At 40.0% G+C, this 19,172-nt stretch overlaps 1 protein-coding gene across 2 annotated transcripts in view; it reads left to right on the top strand.

Moving 5' to 3' along the window:
* Positions 1-19,172, top strand: part of sardh (sarcosine dehydrogenase) — a 39,170-nt gene that overhangs the window by 16,776 nt on the left and 3,222 nt on the right. For both annotated transcript variants that reach the window (XM_003444416.5, XM_005451377.4), the window contains 11 exons: positions 4,949-5,039; positions 5,192-5,333; positions 8,335-8,418; positions 8,664-8,777; positions 9,120-9,258; positions 10,166-10,279; positions 11,087-11,234; positions 13,922-14,015; positions 17,497-17,659; positions 17,870-18,038; positions 18,852-18,987. In XM_003444416.5, coding sequence (XP_003444464.1) covers positions 4,949-5,039; positions 5,192-5,333; positions 8,335-8,418; positions 8,664-8,777; positions 9,120-9,258; positions 10,166-10,279; positions 11,087-11,234; positions 13,922-14,015; positions 17,497-17,659; positions 17,870-18,038; positions 18,852-18,987 — 1,394 coding nt within the window. The remainder of the gene's footprint in view (positions 1-4,948; positions 5,040-5,191; positions 5,334-8,334; positions 8,419-8,663; positions 8,778-9,119; positions 9,259-10,165; positions 10,280-11,086; positions 11,235-13,921; positions 14,016-17,496; positions 17,660-17,869; positions 18,039-18,851; positions 18,988-19,172) is intronic.

Below are 19,172 nucleotides of genomic sequence, written 5' to 3'. Positions count from 1 at the left end.
CGGGTCTCTCAAGGCACAAATGAATAATAGAGTGGTTTTCATTTTTCAGCTTTCATCGAGAACATACACATACACGCTGGCACACACAGAAACAACCCAAATAACTCCATTACTTCACTCAAGGATGAACTTTCTACTGACATTAGAGAAGGAGGAATGTGAGGATCTCAGCAGTCTGAAAAACAGAGAGAGGGGGCGTAAAGGGTAAAGTAATCACCATAAGCGTTAAGACAATTCAGACAAAGCCTTTTTTTCTGCACAAGAGCAAAAGACTATGGGATCCGGCGCTGCAGTCCTGACAGACGCTTGGGAGACGCAGTGAAGTGAAGACCTGATGTGTGGGCATCTCGACACTCATATGTTACACAGACCTCCCTCTTCTGTATTTTCTTCTCCTTCAGAGGTGTAGTTGACTCCCTGCAAATTAATGAGTGGTCCTTGATGTTCACCACTGCTTTTCTATTCTGCAACCACTTAACCGTGAAATATTCTGTCCACCACGCTGATCAGAGTACTAACGCGTCCTTCGAGTACTGCCTCATACTGTGCGTTTATACCTGAAAACAGTGGTAAAACTTGCCAATAGGCTACTTCTCATAAAAATAATAAATTGTCATCAGTTTGGATTATTAATTCATGGCAGCTCAGTGAGCAAAAAGCTAAATGTTCAACAACCTCATGTGAGAGGCGGACCCCCATCTGTTATTCTCTGGTAATTAATAACTATAAAGTGAGCTTGGGACTGTTGGCGTTATATTTTCTTTCCTACGTTTACATAGAAACACAACCTGTGTAAATAGAGGTGGTTACAATGCTGTCGTACCCATTTTATTTTTTAGTGTCATGCTGGGTACTAGCTCAGTGAAATGGACCTAGTATTACTAATATCACACCTGAGTCATTTTCACACATGCACAGCAGCCCTGAACTTTCCTAAACATTACATGGTGGAGCTGTGCTGCCTGCTCTATGGTACAAAATAAGTGTAATATCCCATGTAGCTTATGTGTGAATTAAGCACGTAATTGTCATGCGAATTCACAGACAGTGAGTGGGAGTCATGAGGCTGGTCTCCTGCGTGTGTTACCCGCTCACCAAAGGGAGCGCTTCCTATAGTGAGAAGACTATTTGCATGTCTTGCAAGTATATACTTTTAAAAACTAGAGTTTGGGGAAAGCAGCAGTACGACTAGCAGCACAGAGGAGAGCAGGCATCAGTGATGCGGATACTGTCTAAGTCGGAGATTTAGTATGATGTGTAGATGTATTGCAGATGTGCAGCTAGTGTGGGAAGGCTAAAGCAGCTTAAATAGTGTGCCTTGCATAAGAAATTGGATGTGCAGAAAGGCATTTGGAACATCAGTTGATGTGGGCTGCCACTGAGATCAGCCGATCTGCTGGGACTGAGCTTGACTTCGTAGCCTGCCTGAACTGTGCTCGATTCGCACTCAGCATCCACACACACAAAGGAAACATTGATGTGGCATGTCGTCCCTTCTTCACACTCTCTGCATCTGTCACTCTTTCTTCCCCTGTCTTTATGCCCCTCTGACAAGGAAACGGCATCTTTCGCATTTTCAGTGACACGGCTGTCTTGGCTCAAGGCCGGGCACGGAGAGGCAGGAAAGTCCGGAGACCAAGGGGTCACATTTGACAGATTTTTAAAAAAAAAAAAATGCTCTTTACTTGCTGGAGCTAAATTTGGTCTCCAAGCAATCACCAAGCCTTCAGACTGGTTGAAGTTGTATTTGTTGCCTGGCAACCTTTGGATACTTATTCTTGGTGTCAAACCCATCATGCTGAACATTTAACTACTCTTGTTTATAAAGGTATTTTTTTTTGTTCTTTCTTTTAAAGCTATGAACTGCAGCACCTCTTACCCAGCTGCATCCCTGCCTCGCTAACAATCACAGGAATGAGCACCTTTATTATTTCTTATTGTGCACAATAAGAAATAATAAGGATACTGGTGATGATGTAAATCTTAGCCAACTGTGTTGGCTCATAAAATGGAAGCATTAGTGTGGATGTGAAGCCAAAAGAGGATCAAATTTCTAACTTAGAAAAATTATTGAAAAGGGCTTCATGAAACACACTCTCTACATTCTGAGGGGAGTATTGTTAATTTCAAGGTGAAGAACATACTGACTCTAAAGTTCTAGTTATTTAAGTGCTGATTATATGTGCTATATTCAATAACCAAAGCATTTAAGTAAACAATTAAGCATTTGTGGCAGTACTTGGCTTTCTATGAGTTAGAAGAGAAGGTTAAAAACACTTAAATGTGTGAACTGTAATATATGAAATTGTGTATGAAGTACATGACCTTTTCTCCTTGTTGTGGAGGAGCTTTGGCTCATTCATCTTTACAACTTCGCTTTAGTTCATTGAGGTTTGCAGGCATTTGTTAATGTACAGTTCCTACAGCATTTGGGATTATTGTTCTGATGGATGACTCATCTTAGGCCAAGCTTTAGCTATCACACAGATGACCTCATATCAAGACCAGCATTCAAATGTTTAGCTAAATATCAAGACTAGGATTTTAGAGTACTGACTATCCTGGCTCTGAGGACTAATTCATTTAGTGTATCTTGTTTGTCTAACTTCTGAATAACACATCTTGATATGCAGCATGCTGCAGGAAAACAAATTCAATGTCGGGGGGAAAATTAAATACAGTGTTTACACAAAGAAGTGCCTCTTTATAGATGCTGATAGACACATGTTTAAAATCTGGATGGAACCGACCATCCTCATTCAATTTCCAAAATGTTCAGTTGTAGCCAAATCATGTGTACACCAAATGCTGTTTTAAAATTTCAGATTAATGTGCTTGCTAATCTGCTGAAGAGGATATTAGAAAAAGATTAAAAAAAACAATTGTGCATGTTTTCCTGCTCTTTCTTAGCAGCAGTGGTATTGCTGGCAGCACTGCTGTAAATGTCAAGAAGAAGAATCTGAGAGCCAGGAGAATAGATGATACATAATGACCGTGAAAGGGGCAAATATTTGCACAGCATAAACGAACAACAGCGCGAGGAAGGAAAAGGGACGGGTTAGAAGGGGACGACAGAATGAGTGGAAGCTCAAGCACGAGGATTTACAAGTATGGAAACTCGCACATCAACCCAGTTATCTCCAGTGACATTTATCAGTGCCACCTCGCCTTGCTGGTTGTCCCCACATTGTCTTGGGAGAACTTCATCAACATCCTCTCACCCCTCCTCCCTTTATCGCTCAACCCCTGCACCCATCCATCCATCCATCTGTCTAGCAAAACAGCCATTCAACTGTCCACCCGGGCTCAGAGTGACAGTGCCTGCAGATGAGTGAAGTAATGAGAGATAGAGGGAGAGGGGACGCTGTGAGAGATGGAGATGGAGGGATGACGGAGGGTTGCAAGGACACACTGTTCGTGCTGCTGCATATTGATGTTGTGGTTGCAGCACATGGGAAAGACATACACACAACACACACACATACCCTTGATAACTGCAAATTACCAGCAGCACAATGCAAGCGGGGGGTTGCTAAAAGGGCCCAGCTCATTAACCCGACAGTTTTGGGACTTGACAGATAAAATATTGAATTGCTGATGATTGTTTGTTGGTTGGGTTGAAAGATGCACAATGCTGCAGCCACTGGGTGCAGATGATGAGGTCACATTGCTCGGGGGCTCCTGTGAGCAAGAGTCAAAAGATGGAAGAAGGGTCAAAATAACCTTATGTAGATCATATAGGAGCCATATCAGAGGACATAAACTGCTCTGTTTCTCTTCTTTTTTCCTTTCTTTTCTACAAATTAATGTGACTCTGTCCTCTAGGCAGGACGTAGGTGAGCAAGAAGGGGATTAGAGATCCGCTGCGACTTATTCAGAATATCCACAAAATAGTCTCTGTTTAAAAAAAAAAAAAAAAAAAAAGTAAAGTTCAGGACAAACATGGGAAAGATGTATATAAGTAACAAAAGAGTGAACTTGGATAATAGTTCTGATGAAAATTTAAATTGTACAAAAGCTTTCTTCTTCTTTGCTCTTCCACTTCTTTCTTTGATTTTTTCGAAGGCCACACTGCACACAGTGCCAGAATATGATAAGTCTTTGGAAATCACGTTGTTGGCTTAAAAATCTATTTTGTGTCTGTTGAATTGTGCTATCTTTGGCATTTTCCATAGATTCAACTAAAGAAATGGGGGAAAAAAAAGATGTGTTTGTGTGATAGACTGCTAGTAACAAAAGATGAAACTAAAAATAGATTTTTTGCTAAGTTGTCTGTAACTAGTTCATCCTTTGTGTTGGGTACCTGATTGATTTGCAGGTCAGTGTTGAGTGCCTTAGCAAGCAAATAAAAAAGAATTCCCCTAAAAATGATTAAGGACTGGACTGAAAATGAGTGATGTTTCTTAGGACTTTTGCACAGTACTATATGCTCATTTAATTATTATTATTATTATTACAGTTTAAAGCTTTGAACATTTGTCTGTCTCCTTTCTTATTAATTAAAATCTATTTTAGCATTTATTTTATGGGTTTTGGGTTGTCTTTAATTTCAAAAAATGTAAATAAATGAACATTTTTAAATGATCATTATTTTTTCCCCTTTGGTCCTCATTCAGGGACCCAGTTTTGTGGTAACAATTGAATGGCTGGTTCATTGTACACCAACAATCATTTTAATTATCATAAAATTAAAAAATGTAGAAAATCCATGCACATTACAAGTTCCCAGCATCCAAAAAGGCATCTTTGTTTGGTTACAGAAATATTGGCACTCATAATATTTACAGGCTTTACAGACAGTAAAGAAGCTATAATCTGCAATTATTTTATTCCACAATTACATAAAACTGGTTAATATTGTTTCAGCAGTAATAAAAAAATGAGCTGAATTTGACCAGGAATGCTTCTCCCATCAACATCTCTTTGATCCTTACACCTTCTGTTTCAGGTATGATGCTGGGAGGTGGTTGTGGTAGAGAACTGGCTCACTGGATCATACATGGCCGCCCTGAAAAGGACATGTACGGCTATGACATCAGGTACATCACTCCACAAAATCTACTCAAAATTCTTCAGATTATCACTTTAGCAAAAGGCAGCAGGAACTACAGTAAAAATGAAGTTTTAATGAAGTCTGAACGATTGTGACTTTTAATGAGCATCTTTTGAATTCGTCTCCCTCCTTTCTCAGGCGCTTTCATAACTCGCTGACAGACAACAAACGGTGGATCAGAGAGAGGAGTCACGAGTCGTATGCCAAGAACTACTCTGTGGTGTTCCCCTTTGATGAGCCGTTGGCCAGCCGAAACATGAGGAAGGATCCTTTCCACCAGGTAGGTCAGTGGCTTGATCTCCAGTGCAGACAGTTAATCACAGTGTTTCATGAAGAGTTCAAGGAAGTGACCCACATGCTTTGTCTTTGTGCTGGGAGTTAGTCACACTCCTTTCAGCTGTGGTGTGAGTCACGGATGAGTTTGAGATAAGCGCAGAAATGATAAAAGAACTACTGTATGAAAAGGTAGTCTAGCAAATGGTGACAGAGAGCACAGGACTCATATGCACGACTCAGGCACGGATGAAAAGTTTAAACCTTTTTATTAAAGTAAGGCAGGCAGAAGCTGGTAAGTAGGTGGGTGAAGGGCAAGAAGATACGCATGATTCTTTTTTCCTTTGAGATAAACATTAAGCCTAACCTTGGCTTCCTTAAAGCTCTTTTAGTTGGGTAACCGTCAGGGCATTTACTTACGGTGTCTGTCTTGATTTAGACAAACATATATGTTGGCTTGTGGACCAATATCCAGTCCATGTTTATCCCTGCATGTAACCTGACCTGTCATTTCTGATTTCTTCCTTCTGTTACCCGTCTAACTTTTCCACTTTTCTCCTTCAGTCACTCAAAGTTTTCTTCATCTATTCATTCAGGTTTTCGTAAGATTCACACAAGTCTGCTTCCCTTTTTTCTTCTTCTCGTAATTGTGTTGCTTTAGTTATTCTCATTAAAGTCTGCATTTTATGTGTTTCCCCTTTCTTTCTCTTTCTACACTTCTGCTACCACAACATCTGTCTGGCTAGCTGAGACACAAATGTGCAGATAGGACAAATCTACATATAAATGATGCTGCTGAAACCCTAGCTTGTCACATTTCCATGTGTGTGGATGTCAAAAAAGGAACTTAAAAGACTTGTGAGAGATATAGGCATACGAGTGTTTGTAAACTCGTGATTTGGGACACGGGGATCTCACTCTCTCATTCCGTTGCCTTTGTTCAAACCTAGAGGCAGCTGATCCAAGCAGAAGGCAGTTAGAGGTGTAAGTTATCCCCAGCAGTTACATTTAATAATGCAACCCCTGCCAACATGAATCTAAATGCTACACTTAGCTTTAGTAGCCTGGTCTCAGATGTCTTTCAGCTTCCCCTCCCTCCTGAGCCTGGCACAAACTTTTAATGGGCCCCACTACCACACTTTATGCATTAATGATCCACTTAGACATGCTTTCCTATTCCAGAATTCATTTACATTTAACTGTTGCAATTTGTACCCCCACTCGCAGATGCAGGCATCTTTTCATGAACGATTACTAACACAAATTCCATTAGTAACATTGTCAATTTGTCTTGTAGCTTATATCGTGTGCTTTCTCAGAGCTTGCTTCGTTTAAAGAACCAGAGCTCATATATATTACAATTTGTTTGGTTTTTTTAAGATTTTGAACAGAACAAATATATGAGGGGGTTTTCAACATCTGGCTTTTGCTCTTCACTATGAAATAAAAATAATTTGTAATCACTATAACTTAAGTTTGTGTTATAGTCATTGGAAGATCTTGTTGTTTACTTGGATCTATGAGTATAGGTTTCTTTGTGTTGGGGAAATAGTAAAATAAAGTCAGATTGAGCAAAAAGTCAGTAAAAAGCAAAAGAATTTAAGCCTTAGAGTCATGGTAAAAAGTACATACACCCTCTTTCAATTATACGGTTTAAATATTATGATTTAATCTGGTCGTTAGCAGATCTTTGAATCAAGGAAATAAAACCTGAGATGAACAACAACACCGAGTCTACCGTGGACTCTTCTGTATACTAAACCCATGTATACACAAAATTGCGTCATGCAACAGGACAATGATCCCAAGCACAGCAGCAAATTTGTAACAGGATCAAGACGTTGCACCGAGTCAGTGCAATGACTGAAGTTTTAAAGAGTGGGACAAAAATTCTCTATGGCTAAATCTATTACTTCAGGTTAATGGTGATAAAAGTGGTTTGTATAAGCTTTTGCATCATGGGGTTTAAACATTTTTTCAAACAAAACAAATGACGTGGTGTAATATATTATGTTCTGAGGTTGCATTTAACAATTTTTAAGACCATGTAAGGACTAAATTTGGAAAATGTACAATCTTAGAATTGAGACAGTGTTTACTTTATTTTTTACCATCCATGACTGTCTAGCACAACAACAAGTAATCTTTTCATGTGTAACACACCTGTGACCTTTCCTATTTCCTTATTTTCCTATTTAAAACAACTTAAGGGTTGGATCAATCGGGGAAGCTATGCAAATAATGAGACTAGCTTTAAGAGGCAATATGGGATTATTTCAGAGCACATGCAGGCCATCTCTGACACTGCTGCTCACACGTTTTCTCCACCTCGGTAGCACAGATGGTAAATATAGCCTAGTGTGGGAAGTTTTGGCAAGAGACTGCTAGATGCCTGCTAGGAGCAGAGCATAGCAGAACATACCTACAAACTGTGGGCGATTGTCAGTTTAACAAGGAGCCCTGATATATCTTATCTAAAGACTGTTCAAGAAATAAGAAGTTTAATATTTCTGCAGCAGTTTATGGAAAACTAACAGTGTACTTTCACTCTTATCGATTCCTGTGATGTTAGATTAGAGTTTTAATGTTTAGGCCAGACAATTTTTTGCTTTTTTGACAAACTGTACTGTATTATCTTTATACTGACAATGGATCAAAAGACTGGACGTGATGGGGGGAAAAAGGTTTGCTTGTTGTGACAAAACCACAGAGAATTATTATCACAATACCTCTCAGCTAGAGTTTTTGAATTCATGCTGGAGAACAGAGCTTAAAGGAAATTGTAGTTAGATCCACAGGTGTCCAGAAATACAGCATCGACTGTGTTCATGTATGTTTTCTTCTTTTGTAAATTGTCAACTGTTTGCTTCCTCATTTAAAGTGTGAGAATGTGTCCAATATTTGTGTTAGTTCATCGTGTTGCCCTCTAGTGAATAAATAGCAATTCTTCAAAGACAGCCACAAACTGCTTTAGCTGTTCTGTGCTCTGTATGTGTGGTTGTTTTCAGGTGCTCACAGAGCAGGGCTGCATGTTCCAAGAGCGGCATGGCTGGGAGAGACCTGGCTGGTTCAACAAAGAAGGACCTGTTGCTGTGAGAAACACACTTACACTGCACATATTCTGAATACTATACATAGTCGCAGGCACACTTTTATATAATTGCCCCGGTGATATTTTTTTCAGAAGCCTCGCTGGATAGAGGCTGTTAGAACATACTGACTGCCAATAATGGATGATGCTACCACAGTGTCTGGCCCAGTTCTACATCCTGCCTTGTTTCTTGCGAAACAGTAATGATTAATTAGCTTCTAATTGTTTGTGTGTCATACTGCAAAGGTTAAAGACTATGATTATTATGGAGCTTACGATGTGAAGAGGAATGAAAAGTACAAATACGATGAACTGCTGGGTCAAGAGTACACCTTTGACTTTCCTCCACATCATGACGTGGTAAGAGACAGTACTAAGAGTAAATGGTATGTGTGGCTGAGCGTGGGTGATCGATAGTGCAGTATTACCGTGCGGTCAGAGGAGTATAAACGCACTGAAGGCTTCTAAGGGGAAGTCGGTGAGTTTAATGGTGTTTAAATGGTATCGAGGGAGAAAGCACGCTAACTCAGCAGCTTGCAGGATTAAATTAGAGGAGGGAATGCTAACCTTGATGAATGTTGCCTTCAGGGATCTGACAATAACATGCATTCTTCTTAGAAACATCATGCTTTGCAGAGTTGGGACAGTTTGTTTTTATCCTTTTGCTATTATGTTCTTTTTGTTTGTTTTATTTTTATTTAGATTAAGAACGAGTGCCTCTCATGTAGACACAGTGTGGCTGTGTTTGACATGTCCTACTTTGGAAAGTTCTATCTCACTGGACCCGATGCCAAGAAGGCAGCTGATTGGCTGTTCACTGCTGATGTCAACAAGAAGCCAGGTCAGAGGAAAAAAAAAAGAAAAAGAAAGATTGACAGAATAAAAAGGGCAGCTACGTGGATAGAGTTATGAAAAAGATGCCAACAAGCGAGGAATAACAGCCTTCTACACAGGACTTCTAAATACCAGCATGTAATGTGTCTGGTATGCTGTTAACAGTGGCGACAAACTGCCTCATTTTCTTGTATTCTTGTCACAATCGGCAAACTGACAGCTGTGTCTGAATCCTACCATTGTGCTGATGTGAAAATGGAAAGCTGCGTTCTTTACATTTCTACTTTTTTGGCCCCAGAGCCTTTCCAGAAGTGAGATCAAGTTCTGAAGAAGTGAGAAGACAGATAATCCTTTTAGTTTTAAGCCTCTCTGTTACTTTGCTTTGTGAGTTTAGAAAATGTATGACACCGGCATCTGCTGAGGTTCAGCACACTCGCATCTTTATAACTTACATTTATAAAAGAAAAAAGAAATACATTTCCTGTTACTTATCACAGAAAGCAAACTCAAAACAGCTAGAAGTCTGAGCTAAAGTAAAATCAAAATCAAGGGAAAGGTTAACCCCTCTTTTTAAAGAAAGAAACAATCACAACAAACATCCAGCGTCACATAGGAAGTAAATTGCAACACCTATTTCCCATTTTTCCAGCAAAAAATAAAGAAATGAGGTGTGGCTCAGGACTTTTGCGCTACAAAAAAGCAGTTTTATGAGTTAACAGGATCAGAGCCCCGATTATTGTTCCTTCAGAACAACTAAGTAGTGAACTTAGTGTCAGTACACTTGAATGTATTAAATATTCATCCCTGTTCACACATAGAGCACGCTTCCATCAATTTGTTTCCACTCGACAGCATACTTAAAATATGTCAGCAAAGTCTGCAGCACGTATTAATTGTTTATGTGTGTGTTGCAGGTACCACTGTGTATACCTGCATGCTGAATAAAAGAGGAGGGTCAGAGGCCGACCTGACTGTGAGCAGACTGGAGCCTGGTGCTGCCAACCTGCCCCTGGCACCAGAATCCAACGGTGAGAAATAGTGCGTAGACGTGTGTGTTTCACAGTTATTTTCTGTACTCTTTACCTATTACTGTTATTTCATTCATCTCCCTATCTCCACATCACTATTTGTCATCTTAGCTGTTGTATTTTGCTTATTTGCGTTAAAAATGTGCCATTCTGTTTTATCTTATTTCAGACTTATTGTTATTTTTTTCCTATATGTTGTTTGTGTTTCTTTCGCCCAATCAGTACCGTTTATCCACCATTATTAATTATTTTTACTGTTGTCTCACTCAAAATAAGAGAATATCGTGAAAGATGTGTCGCCTTTCGACATTACATAGCAGTAGCTTGTTTCTTTATGTTGCCATTTTGACTGCACCACATCAAAAAAAGCCCGGAAAATAACATCTGTTCAGGTATCCCTTATTTCTATTACCACAGCTGCTGATTTAAACAAAAAACCAGGGTGCACATGAATCACAGGAGATAAATTAATTTATTAAGTAATTAATGTTACGTAATGACATCTTAGGTGGGAAGCTGCAATTAAAATTCCATGAAAAAGTTGCTGCCGCCCTATTAATTATGCAAATTTCTTGGCAAGTTCTGCTGAATATATCTGCATAAAGTTAGTGGAAGGATTCAACAGAGTCAACTTTCAAAACATCTTAATGTAATAACCTCTGTTATCTCATCATCAGATCACCTAATGTAGCTGTCAGCTGAGATTCTTCATACTTGTGATTACGAACTGTATGCTATAGATAAAGCTGTTTCGTGTGTCTTTCTCTTTCTTATACTTGACCTGATCGCCATCTATCTTTGCTCCAGGTGATGCATATTACCTGGCCATTGGAGGCGGTGTGGCAGAACACAACTGGAACCACATTAGAACAGTTCTTCAGGATCAAGGCTTTCGCTGCCAGTTGACGGACCACTCTGAGGACATGGGGATGATCAGCATCCAGGGGCCCAAAAGGTGGGGAAAGAAAAGGGGTTAGAAATGAATGTCAATGATGACTGGAATGACTTATATCCAGATGAGAAATGAACAAGAGAACAATTCAAGGTGTGTATCCAACTGTTAAGAGACTGTAGGGTACTGAGACAGGTTGGACCTTTGATATCCACTCTGACCTGCAAAATCCTTGTAAACCTTGTGAAGTTCAGGACACCTGGGGTACCTTGCTCAGAATGCAATCTACTGCATGATATCACCTCATCGTACATTTACTGGTTAGATTATGTTTTTTAGGGCTTCTCAAGTTCACTCTTCTGCACCTCAGAGCCGAAAATAATGAATCCCATGAAGGTTTGCATCAGCTTCCAAGTTGAACACTAGTGATGAGTTTCAAGGATTAAGTGTCAATTCTGCTATCTTACGTAAATAATTTTCATCAGACTCCGTCAATGATGCAGTTTGTCAGAGATTTAGAGAAAATGGGTGCAGTGATTTACTGAAACACGTGCAGACACACACGGAAATCCATTATATAAGGCAAAAACAGAGTTGCACTAATGGAAAGTTCTGCAGGCTTCTTGAAGGACATTCAAAGCTCTGCTTTGGATGCTGGATGATTTTTGCTCCCCTCAAGATGATCACAAGCTGCTTCAATAATGTTGAGATTTCAAATTTGAGTTCATCACTCCATAAGACCTGTTGTCACATAGCAACTATTTCTTCAGCTTCAACCATCAACATCATCTTGATTTCTTAATCTACGGATTCAAATTTGTGCACGGTGCAAGTAAAAATCTTACTGCAGATATGGAAGGAGATCAACGCTTTCTTTATCCTTCCCACAGTTTCCCTTTGCTCAACACTCAAATAGTGAAGCTACACCACCTTTACCTATTCCTTATCTTATTCTCTGCACTCCACATCTATCTTTTTCTTCCCCTCTCACCTCCTCTCCTCCCCAGCTCACCGCCCTCTGTCTTTGTTCTTCCCTCTCACCAGCAGCAGGGTTAGTCCACTCTGTTCCCTGTGTGGGTTTTGTCGATTTCTTTTCCTTGAGGCTTTGCTTCTCTCTCCTGTTCTCCTAAGTTTCTTTTCTCTGTCTCTGTGGATTGTATCCACATCTTTCTCACCCCCCCCCCTCATCTTCACTTTTTTTCCTAGGTTTATCCCTCTTGCTTTTATTGCTTACGTCAAACTGGAAACCACTGCGTCATTGCTAGATAGCCCAGTATGTGCTCTGTGTGTATGTGCTCTCTATGTGTGTGTGTGATTTTATATGCTCATACACGCAAGACAATATCTATGATGATTGTGGAGTTCATTGACTTTTCTTTAGCATCCAAAGCACATTTATTTCATGAGTGTGCGTATTTTCACCCGTGAATGATTCCCTCTATGTTTGTGTGTGTTTGTGTGCCTGTGTGTGTGTGTGTGTGTGTGTGTGTGTGTGTGTGTGTGTGTGTGTAATTTAGAAAAGACTGGCATCTGTGTTGCCTCTCTGCGCACATTACTATAATCATTTTTAGCTCCTCTGTATTGTTTTTGCCACATTTGAGAAATTCAGCATTTTTGGGGTTTTGTTTTCTTACGAAGCAAATTGATCCCTTTAGAGCATGAGGAGAGGAGCGATTGCAGCATTTATGGAAATGTGTTTGCCCGTGTTTTCCCTCCCTGAGTCGTCTCATTCAAATTCACTCAATAAGGGGAGTCTTTAAACTTGCAGCCTTTCTCTCACGCAGCTTTGGCAGTGCGTTCCGGTGGGCAAAAGTAGTGCTTAACCACTCGCTTTTACAATTATGCACCTTGTGCGCTGTATAATGGATGAAATTATGTGACGTCCTTTAATCGAGCCTTGTTTGTGTGGATGCGGATTCTCAGACGCACAGCTGAGAGCCACAGTGATGCGGCAAGTAGGAGAAACAAATTGGTGGTTGCGAGTGCCCCTTTTGCCAAATACGCAAACACACATACAAAACAGAGCAATTCACTGATTATATATAGCTAATTAGCCTTTGCTGTTGGGCTTTTAAGTTCAGTGAGAAAGGGATGGGAGGAACTGGAAAATGGCACAAAGCAAATTATTATTAGCCCCACACATGCATGCAGACCTGCACACATACACATGTTAGAAACCCTACATATTCCAGCTATATTTCTGCAGGGAACTTTAACAGCATTTATTTATTTTATTTACGCATTTATTTCTTTTGAATTAGAGGACACCCCTCCAGTTGCATTCCTAACCCTTCCCCTGATATCTTCATCCCTGGCTTCTTGCCACAATGTTACAAAAAATATCTCTTTGACGAGGCCTCACACATTGTATTCTCTACCTGCCCACTCACAAACATACAAATGTACAAGCAGCACAGTGAGCTAAACTTAGCCCCCCCCCCCCCCCCCCCCCCCCTTTTTTTGTTACTGTTGACTCATTTTTTTTATGTAATATTGATTTTTGTGTGTGTGTGTGTGTGTGATGTGTGTGAGTGTATGATTGTGGGAGAAGAGCTGGTACATTTTTGGATTGTTCCAGCATTATTTGTGCTGGGAAAACGTATACCAAAATATCAAAATAAATACGTAAAAAATGTCGACAATAATTGTGTTTTCTGCACTCTGGTTGCACAAATGCAGTTGAAAAATGTGTTGAATGACTGCCAGAGTTTCTTCTTATTATTGTTTGGGGTTTTTTCCCTTTTTTGCAGCCGGGAGGTATTACAGGAGGTTTTAGACACAGACCTGAGCAACGAAGCTTTCTCCTTCTCCTCACACAAAGTTGTTAATGCAGCAGGACATCAGGTGACAGCACTCACACACCCGTTACATGCGCACACACATGTGCACGATGGATGCTCTACATTTCTCTGCTTCAAAATAACCCTGTCTGTCTTTGTTAAATGAAGAATGCAGTTAATTAAAAATGCCACTATGCAAATTGCATGCTGTTGAGTGAAACAGTATTTTTTTTTTCTTTTTTTCTTTAAAAGGTTCAGTCATCAAAGATTGTACACTGTGTGTAGGAGGAACAGATGGTGTGTCTCAAGGCGTCCTTGTGACTTACTTGCATGTCGAGTCTGTCCAAAATTTATGTATTTTTTTTCACATTCTACCTTTTCTTCCTCCGTCCCTGAGGTCTACTGACTCAAAACAAAGTTTATAAGGATGTGGCTTAGAAGCACATGGGAAACTCTCTGTATTCATACCATGGTACAAATAAAAGACCAATTGCGATTATTAAAACATTTGGTTGGTATCTTAACGGAGGGATGGAGGTGCAGTTGCCATAGAGGAAAGGGAAAAGGAGCAAAAATGATGCTCATGCACTCATTTTTAGCTGTCTTTTTTATAAATTTTTCAAGAAGTGATGCAGTTAAGTGTGATCATCCTTTGCCTTTGACCTCCACAGACTTCCTGCCCTCAAAAAAAAAAAGAGCATGTTGTACCGACACATGCAGCGACACATATGTCCACACACGTACCCGCTCTCTCTTAGTTGGTCTTGCATGAATTATGCAGCGCTCTGGTGGTTGCAGTCAGCATCTTCTCACAGCTCTGCAGGAGTGTTTGTGTTGCTTGTGTGCAAGTGTGCCGTTTGTGTTGTCTTCCAGCTGGTTTCTGGCCTTGTCTGGGTGACATTTTAATGGCTGCACTGCTGTGAGACCAGAACCCTCTGCTCCCCTCATAGCTCATTAGAATCTCTCTGTCTCTCGCTCTCTCCTAATAGCAAATGTGCAGCATGTATGGAGGGAGATACAAATTTATGTGTAGATGCAGTCTTGTACATATGTCAGCCTTTTAGCTATCTGTCTTTGATTTTTGCCTGGTAAATGTATAATTGGTGGTCACTCATGTGCTTTAGTGTGTGTTTTGAATATATGCAGGCATACATGTACCTTCCCCAGAGCTTCATGCGTACATATGGGACTCAGGGTGATCCCTACATGGCCAGATGGCCTGGCTGTCACTACACCTACTGGGGAAACTGTTGTTTTCTCTCCACGTTTTTTTTATTTGCTCTCTCTCATATCTTGGTTTTTTTTAGTTTTTTTTTTAGATGTGATCTTTCTTTCTCCTTTTCTCTCACCTAGATTTGATGTGATTTCATTTTAAAGAGCAATATGGGATTTGTCACCTGTGTGTTGTTCTCATATTGTTTCATTGTAACATTGTACACTCACTCGCCACCTTGTTAGTTACATCTGTTCAACTGGTCATTGCTGAAAATATCTAATCAGCCAGTCATGTGGTAGCAAATCGATACATTTAGGTATGCAGTTGACCTGCTGAAGTGCAAAACAAGCATCGGAATGAGGAAGACGGATGATTTATGTGTGACTTTGAGCCAAATGGGCTGATCTGAGTATTTTAGAAACTGAAGATCTACTGTACTGGGATTTTCCCCAGAGAACCATCTCTAGGGATCGATCTGAAAAAGAGAAAATAACCAGTATGTCTGAGCAAAAATGCCTTGTTGATGCTTTGCTCGAGGTCAGGAGAGTGGTCATACTGCTCTGGGCAGATGAAATAACCACTTGTTACATTCGAGGTAGGCAGAAGATCATCCCTGAGTGCACAACACGCCAAACACTGACGTAGATAGAGCTACAGCAGCAGAGGACCATTGTACAGGTGCCACTCGTGTCAGCAGAGAACAAGAAACTGAGCCTACAATTTGCGTTAGCGCTCCAAAATTAGACAATAGAAGATTGGAAAATCATTATCTGTTCTCAGTCTGAATGTCTGCTGTGACATTTAGATGATGGGGCCAGAATTTAGAGTAAACAACATGAAAACATAGATCCATCCTGCCTTGTATTAACAGTTTGAGGCTGGTGGTGTTATAATGGGGTGGGGACATTTTTTTTGACACATTTAGGCTGCTTAGCACCAACTGAGCTTTGTTTAAACACAACAGCCTACCTGAGTATTGTTGCTGACCATGGCTATCCCATTATGACCACTGTGCACCCATCTTCTGATGGCTACTTCCAGCATGTATCGCATCATGTCACAAAACTTAAATCATCTCAAACCAGTGTTTTGAACATGACAATGACTAATGACTATACTCATGGTCAGATCTCAATCCAACAAAGCACCTTTGGGTTGAATCAGGAGATTCACATCATGGATTTGTAGCCAAAAAATCTGCAGCAGCTGTGTGATGCTGTCATGTCAATACGGACCAAAATCTCTGAGGAATGTTTTCAGTGCTTTGTTGAATCTGATACAAATTAAGGCAGCAGAGTAAGTCTTGTCATGATTAAGTGGCATATTCTGGATTTTTAAAGCTGTTACTGATAATGCAACTTGATTTCAGATCTTTACATGTATTGCTCGTTTTTTCCCCTCCCTGGTGGTTAACGTTGTAATGGAGACACATTGCCATACATAATTATGATATATAACATGTACATGTACTGGGACTTCTTGTTACATTACTGACACATTATATATATATTATTGTAGTGAAAAAGGAACTGAGGGAAGATATCTACATGGTTTAATCTCATTTCACTCCCATTTGTTTCACTGAGACAAAGTTAAAAATGAAAATGGCTCTCACTGTTGTAGCAAACTGCATAAAATATTAGATTATTATAACCACTACATAGCCATTCTGCTGGCTGACATTTTTGCTTTATTAATTTCACACAGTTTTCTGTAAGGGTGTGAGGGCGCTTTAGCTTACATAATACCATAGAAGAAGAAACAGAAGGAGAATTTATGTGCAGATTTTCACTTTGCAAAAATAAAATGACAGGATACACACTCTGTACTCACTGCGCAGTTTTCATCAGTTGTCAGAAGGTAAACAGATTGCAGTTGCTTCTCCTGAGCCGTTCACTGGAGTTTTTTCTCCTTTTCCTTTTTCCGCATTTTTTGCTGTGAAGATGATGAACGTTAACGCGATCTTTATTAAAAAAGACAAACTATAAAGAATGACACACAGATTGCAAAATGCTTTCCATTTTCCTTTTGATTCATAGCAACGTCTTTCATACCTTCAGTATGATTGTATTTTCCCTCCTGTCCTTTCTTGTGCACCTTGTATCTTCGTACATCTGTCCTCATTTTTCTCTTCTGTTTTCTGGCTTTCTGTGAAGCTGCTATTGGTATTAAAATGAATTCCATGTAAATTTGGGCCTTAAGGATGAAGTGTGTGTTTGTGTTTGTGTGTTTGTGCATGAGTGAGCACAAAAAGAGGAATGGCAGCTCGGTCCTCTTTGTGCATCTCTCCATCTTCTAAGCCTCCTCTCTGCCCCCTCTCTCATCACAGGTGCGAGCTATGCGCCTGTCATTTGTCGGAGAGCTCGGCTGGGAGCTGCACATTCCCAAAGACTCCTGCCTTCCAGTCTACCGTGCTGTCATGGCTGCTGGTGCAAAGCACGGCATCATCAACTCAGGCTACAGAGCCATCGACTCGCTCAGCATAGAGAAAGGTAACTTGTATTTAAAGGTCATAAATGTATAACTATAATATCCAATCTAGCTCAGGTAGGATTTGACTAGTAAACAAAACAACTGAGTCTACATTTCTTTTAATAGACATCCAGCATGGAACTCAGCCAAAGTTTACTTTTAATAATATTGTACCAAATATGCAGTAAACATGGCTTTTAAAATAATCTTCGGTGTTTCTTGTTTTTAAGGCTACAGGCATTGGCACGCCGACCTGCGCCCTGATGACACACCATTGGAGGCGGGGCTAGCCTTCACCTGCAAGCTGAAGAGTTCAATCCCTTTCCAGGGTCGTGATATGTTAGAGAAACAGAAGAAGGAGGGACTGAAGAGGCGCATCGTCTGCTTCACCACTGATGAGTCAGTAGAGCTTCTGTCGTGACATGATATTTTAGTCATCAGAAAGAAATTAAGAAAATTAAAAAAGGGGGGGGGGGCGCATTTATAGATGTAATTTAAATATTTTCAGCAGCAAAGCAACCATCCATGTTATTCCCAGGCAACAGGATCATTATATTTAATAATGGTGCAGTGAAATAAAATCAAATATATGTTTTATTCCAGAGCCAAAGATGGGAACGGTGAAACATTTTAACTAATATAAATGTTATCTTTAGATATATTATGTTTAAGTAGTTCTGATTATTAATAATTCAATATTCTTATTTTATGAAGTAAATAATACATGTACCAAAAAAATACAAAACTTTTCATTTTCTGAGACCTGAGGCTGTATTTATACACCAAACAACCACATTATTAAAACCACTGACAGGTGAGATGAATAACATTGATTATCTCGTTACAGTGGCAGTTGTCAAGGAAATGAGGTATTTTAGGTTGCAAGTGAACAGTCGGTTATTAAAGTTGATGTGCTGGAAGCGGGAAACTCTGACCGACTTTGACAGCAGTCAGCTGTGATGGCGGGGTCGGAGTTTCTCAGAAAGGTCTTGTGGGCTGTTACTGGTATGCACTGGTTAATATTTATCAAAAGTGGTCCAAAAGAAACAAATCCAGTGAACCAGCAACAGGGTTGCAGAAGCAGAGAGGGTTATATGTTTGAAAACTTGACAGTGCCTCCAGTCTTTCATTGTCAAATGTCAAAATCTTTGCAACTTTGTTTTGAGATAAAACTGTTATCATTATCTGCATCTCTTACTCTGTGGCTTTTAGAAAAGTCCCGATGTTTGGTCTGGAGGCCATTTACCGCAATGGTGTTCCTGTTGGTCACCTCCGACGTGCCGACTATGGCTTTTATATCGACAAAACTATTGGTTATGGATACATCCGCAATCCAGATGGAGGAGTGGTAAGTGCCTTAAAAGCACCAACACACTGCAGTGCCCACACTTATTGTTCTGACCACTTTCTCTCCCATTTTCCAGTGTTTGTGTTAAAATACGAAAATGACAGAGATCTGAACCGTTGTGAAAAAAATGTGTCGAGTTTACTACAGAAAACTAAAATGATCACCCGAGTCGATGTCATAACTGA

This window comes from Oreochromis niloticus, linkage group LG7, assembly GCF_001858045.2.
Source record: "Oreochromis niloticus isolate F11D_XX linkage group LG7, O_niloticus_UMD_NMBU, whole genome shotgun sequence".
Taxonomy (NCBI): domain Eukaryota; kingdom Metazoa; phylum Chordata; class Actinopteri; order Cichliformes; family Cichlidae; genus Oreochromis; species Oreochromis niloticus.
The sequence above is the reverse complement of the archived record's forward strand: the minus strand, read 5'-3'. Positions and strand labels throughout refer to the sequence as shown.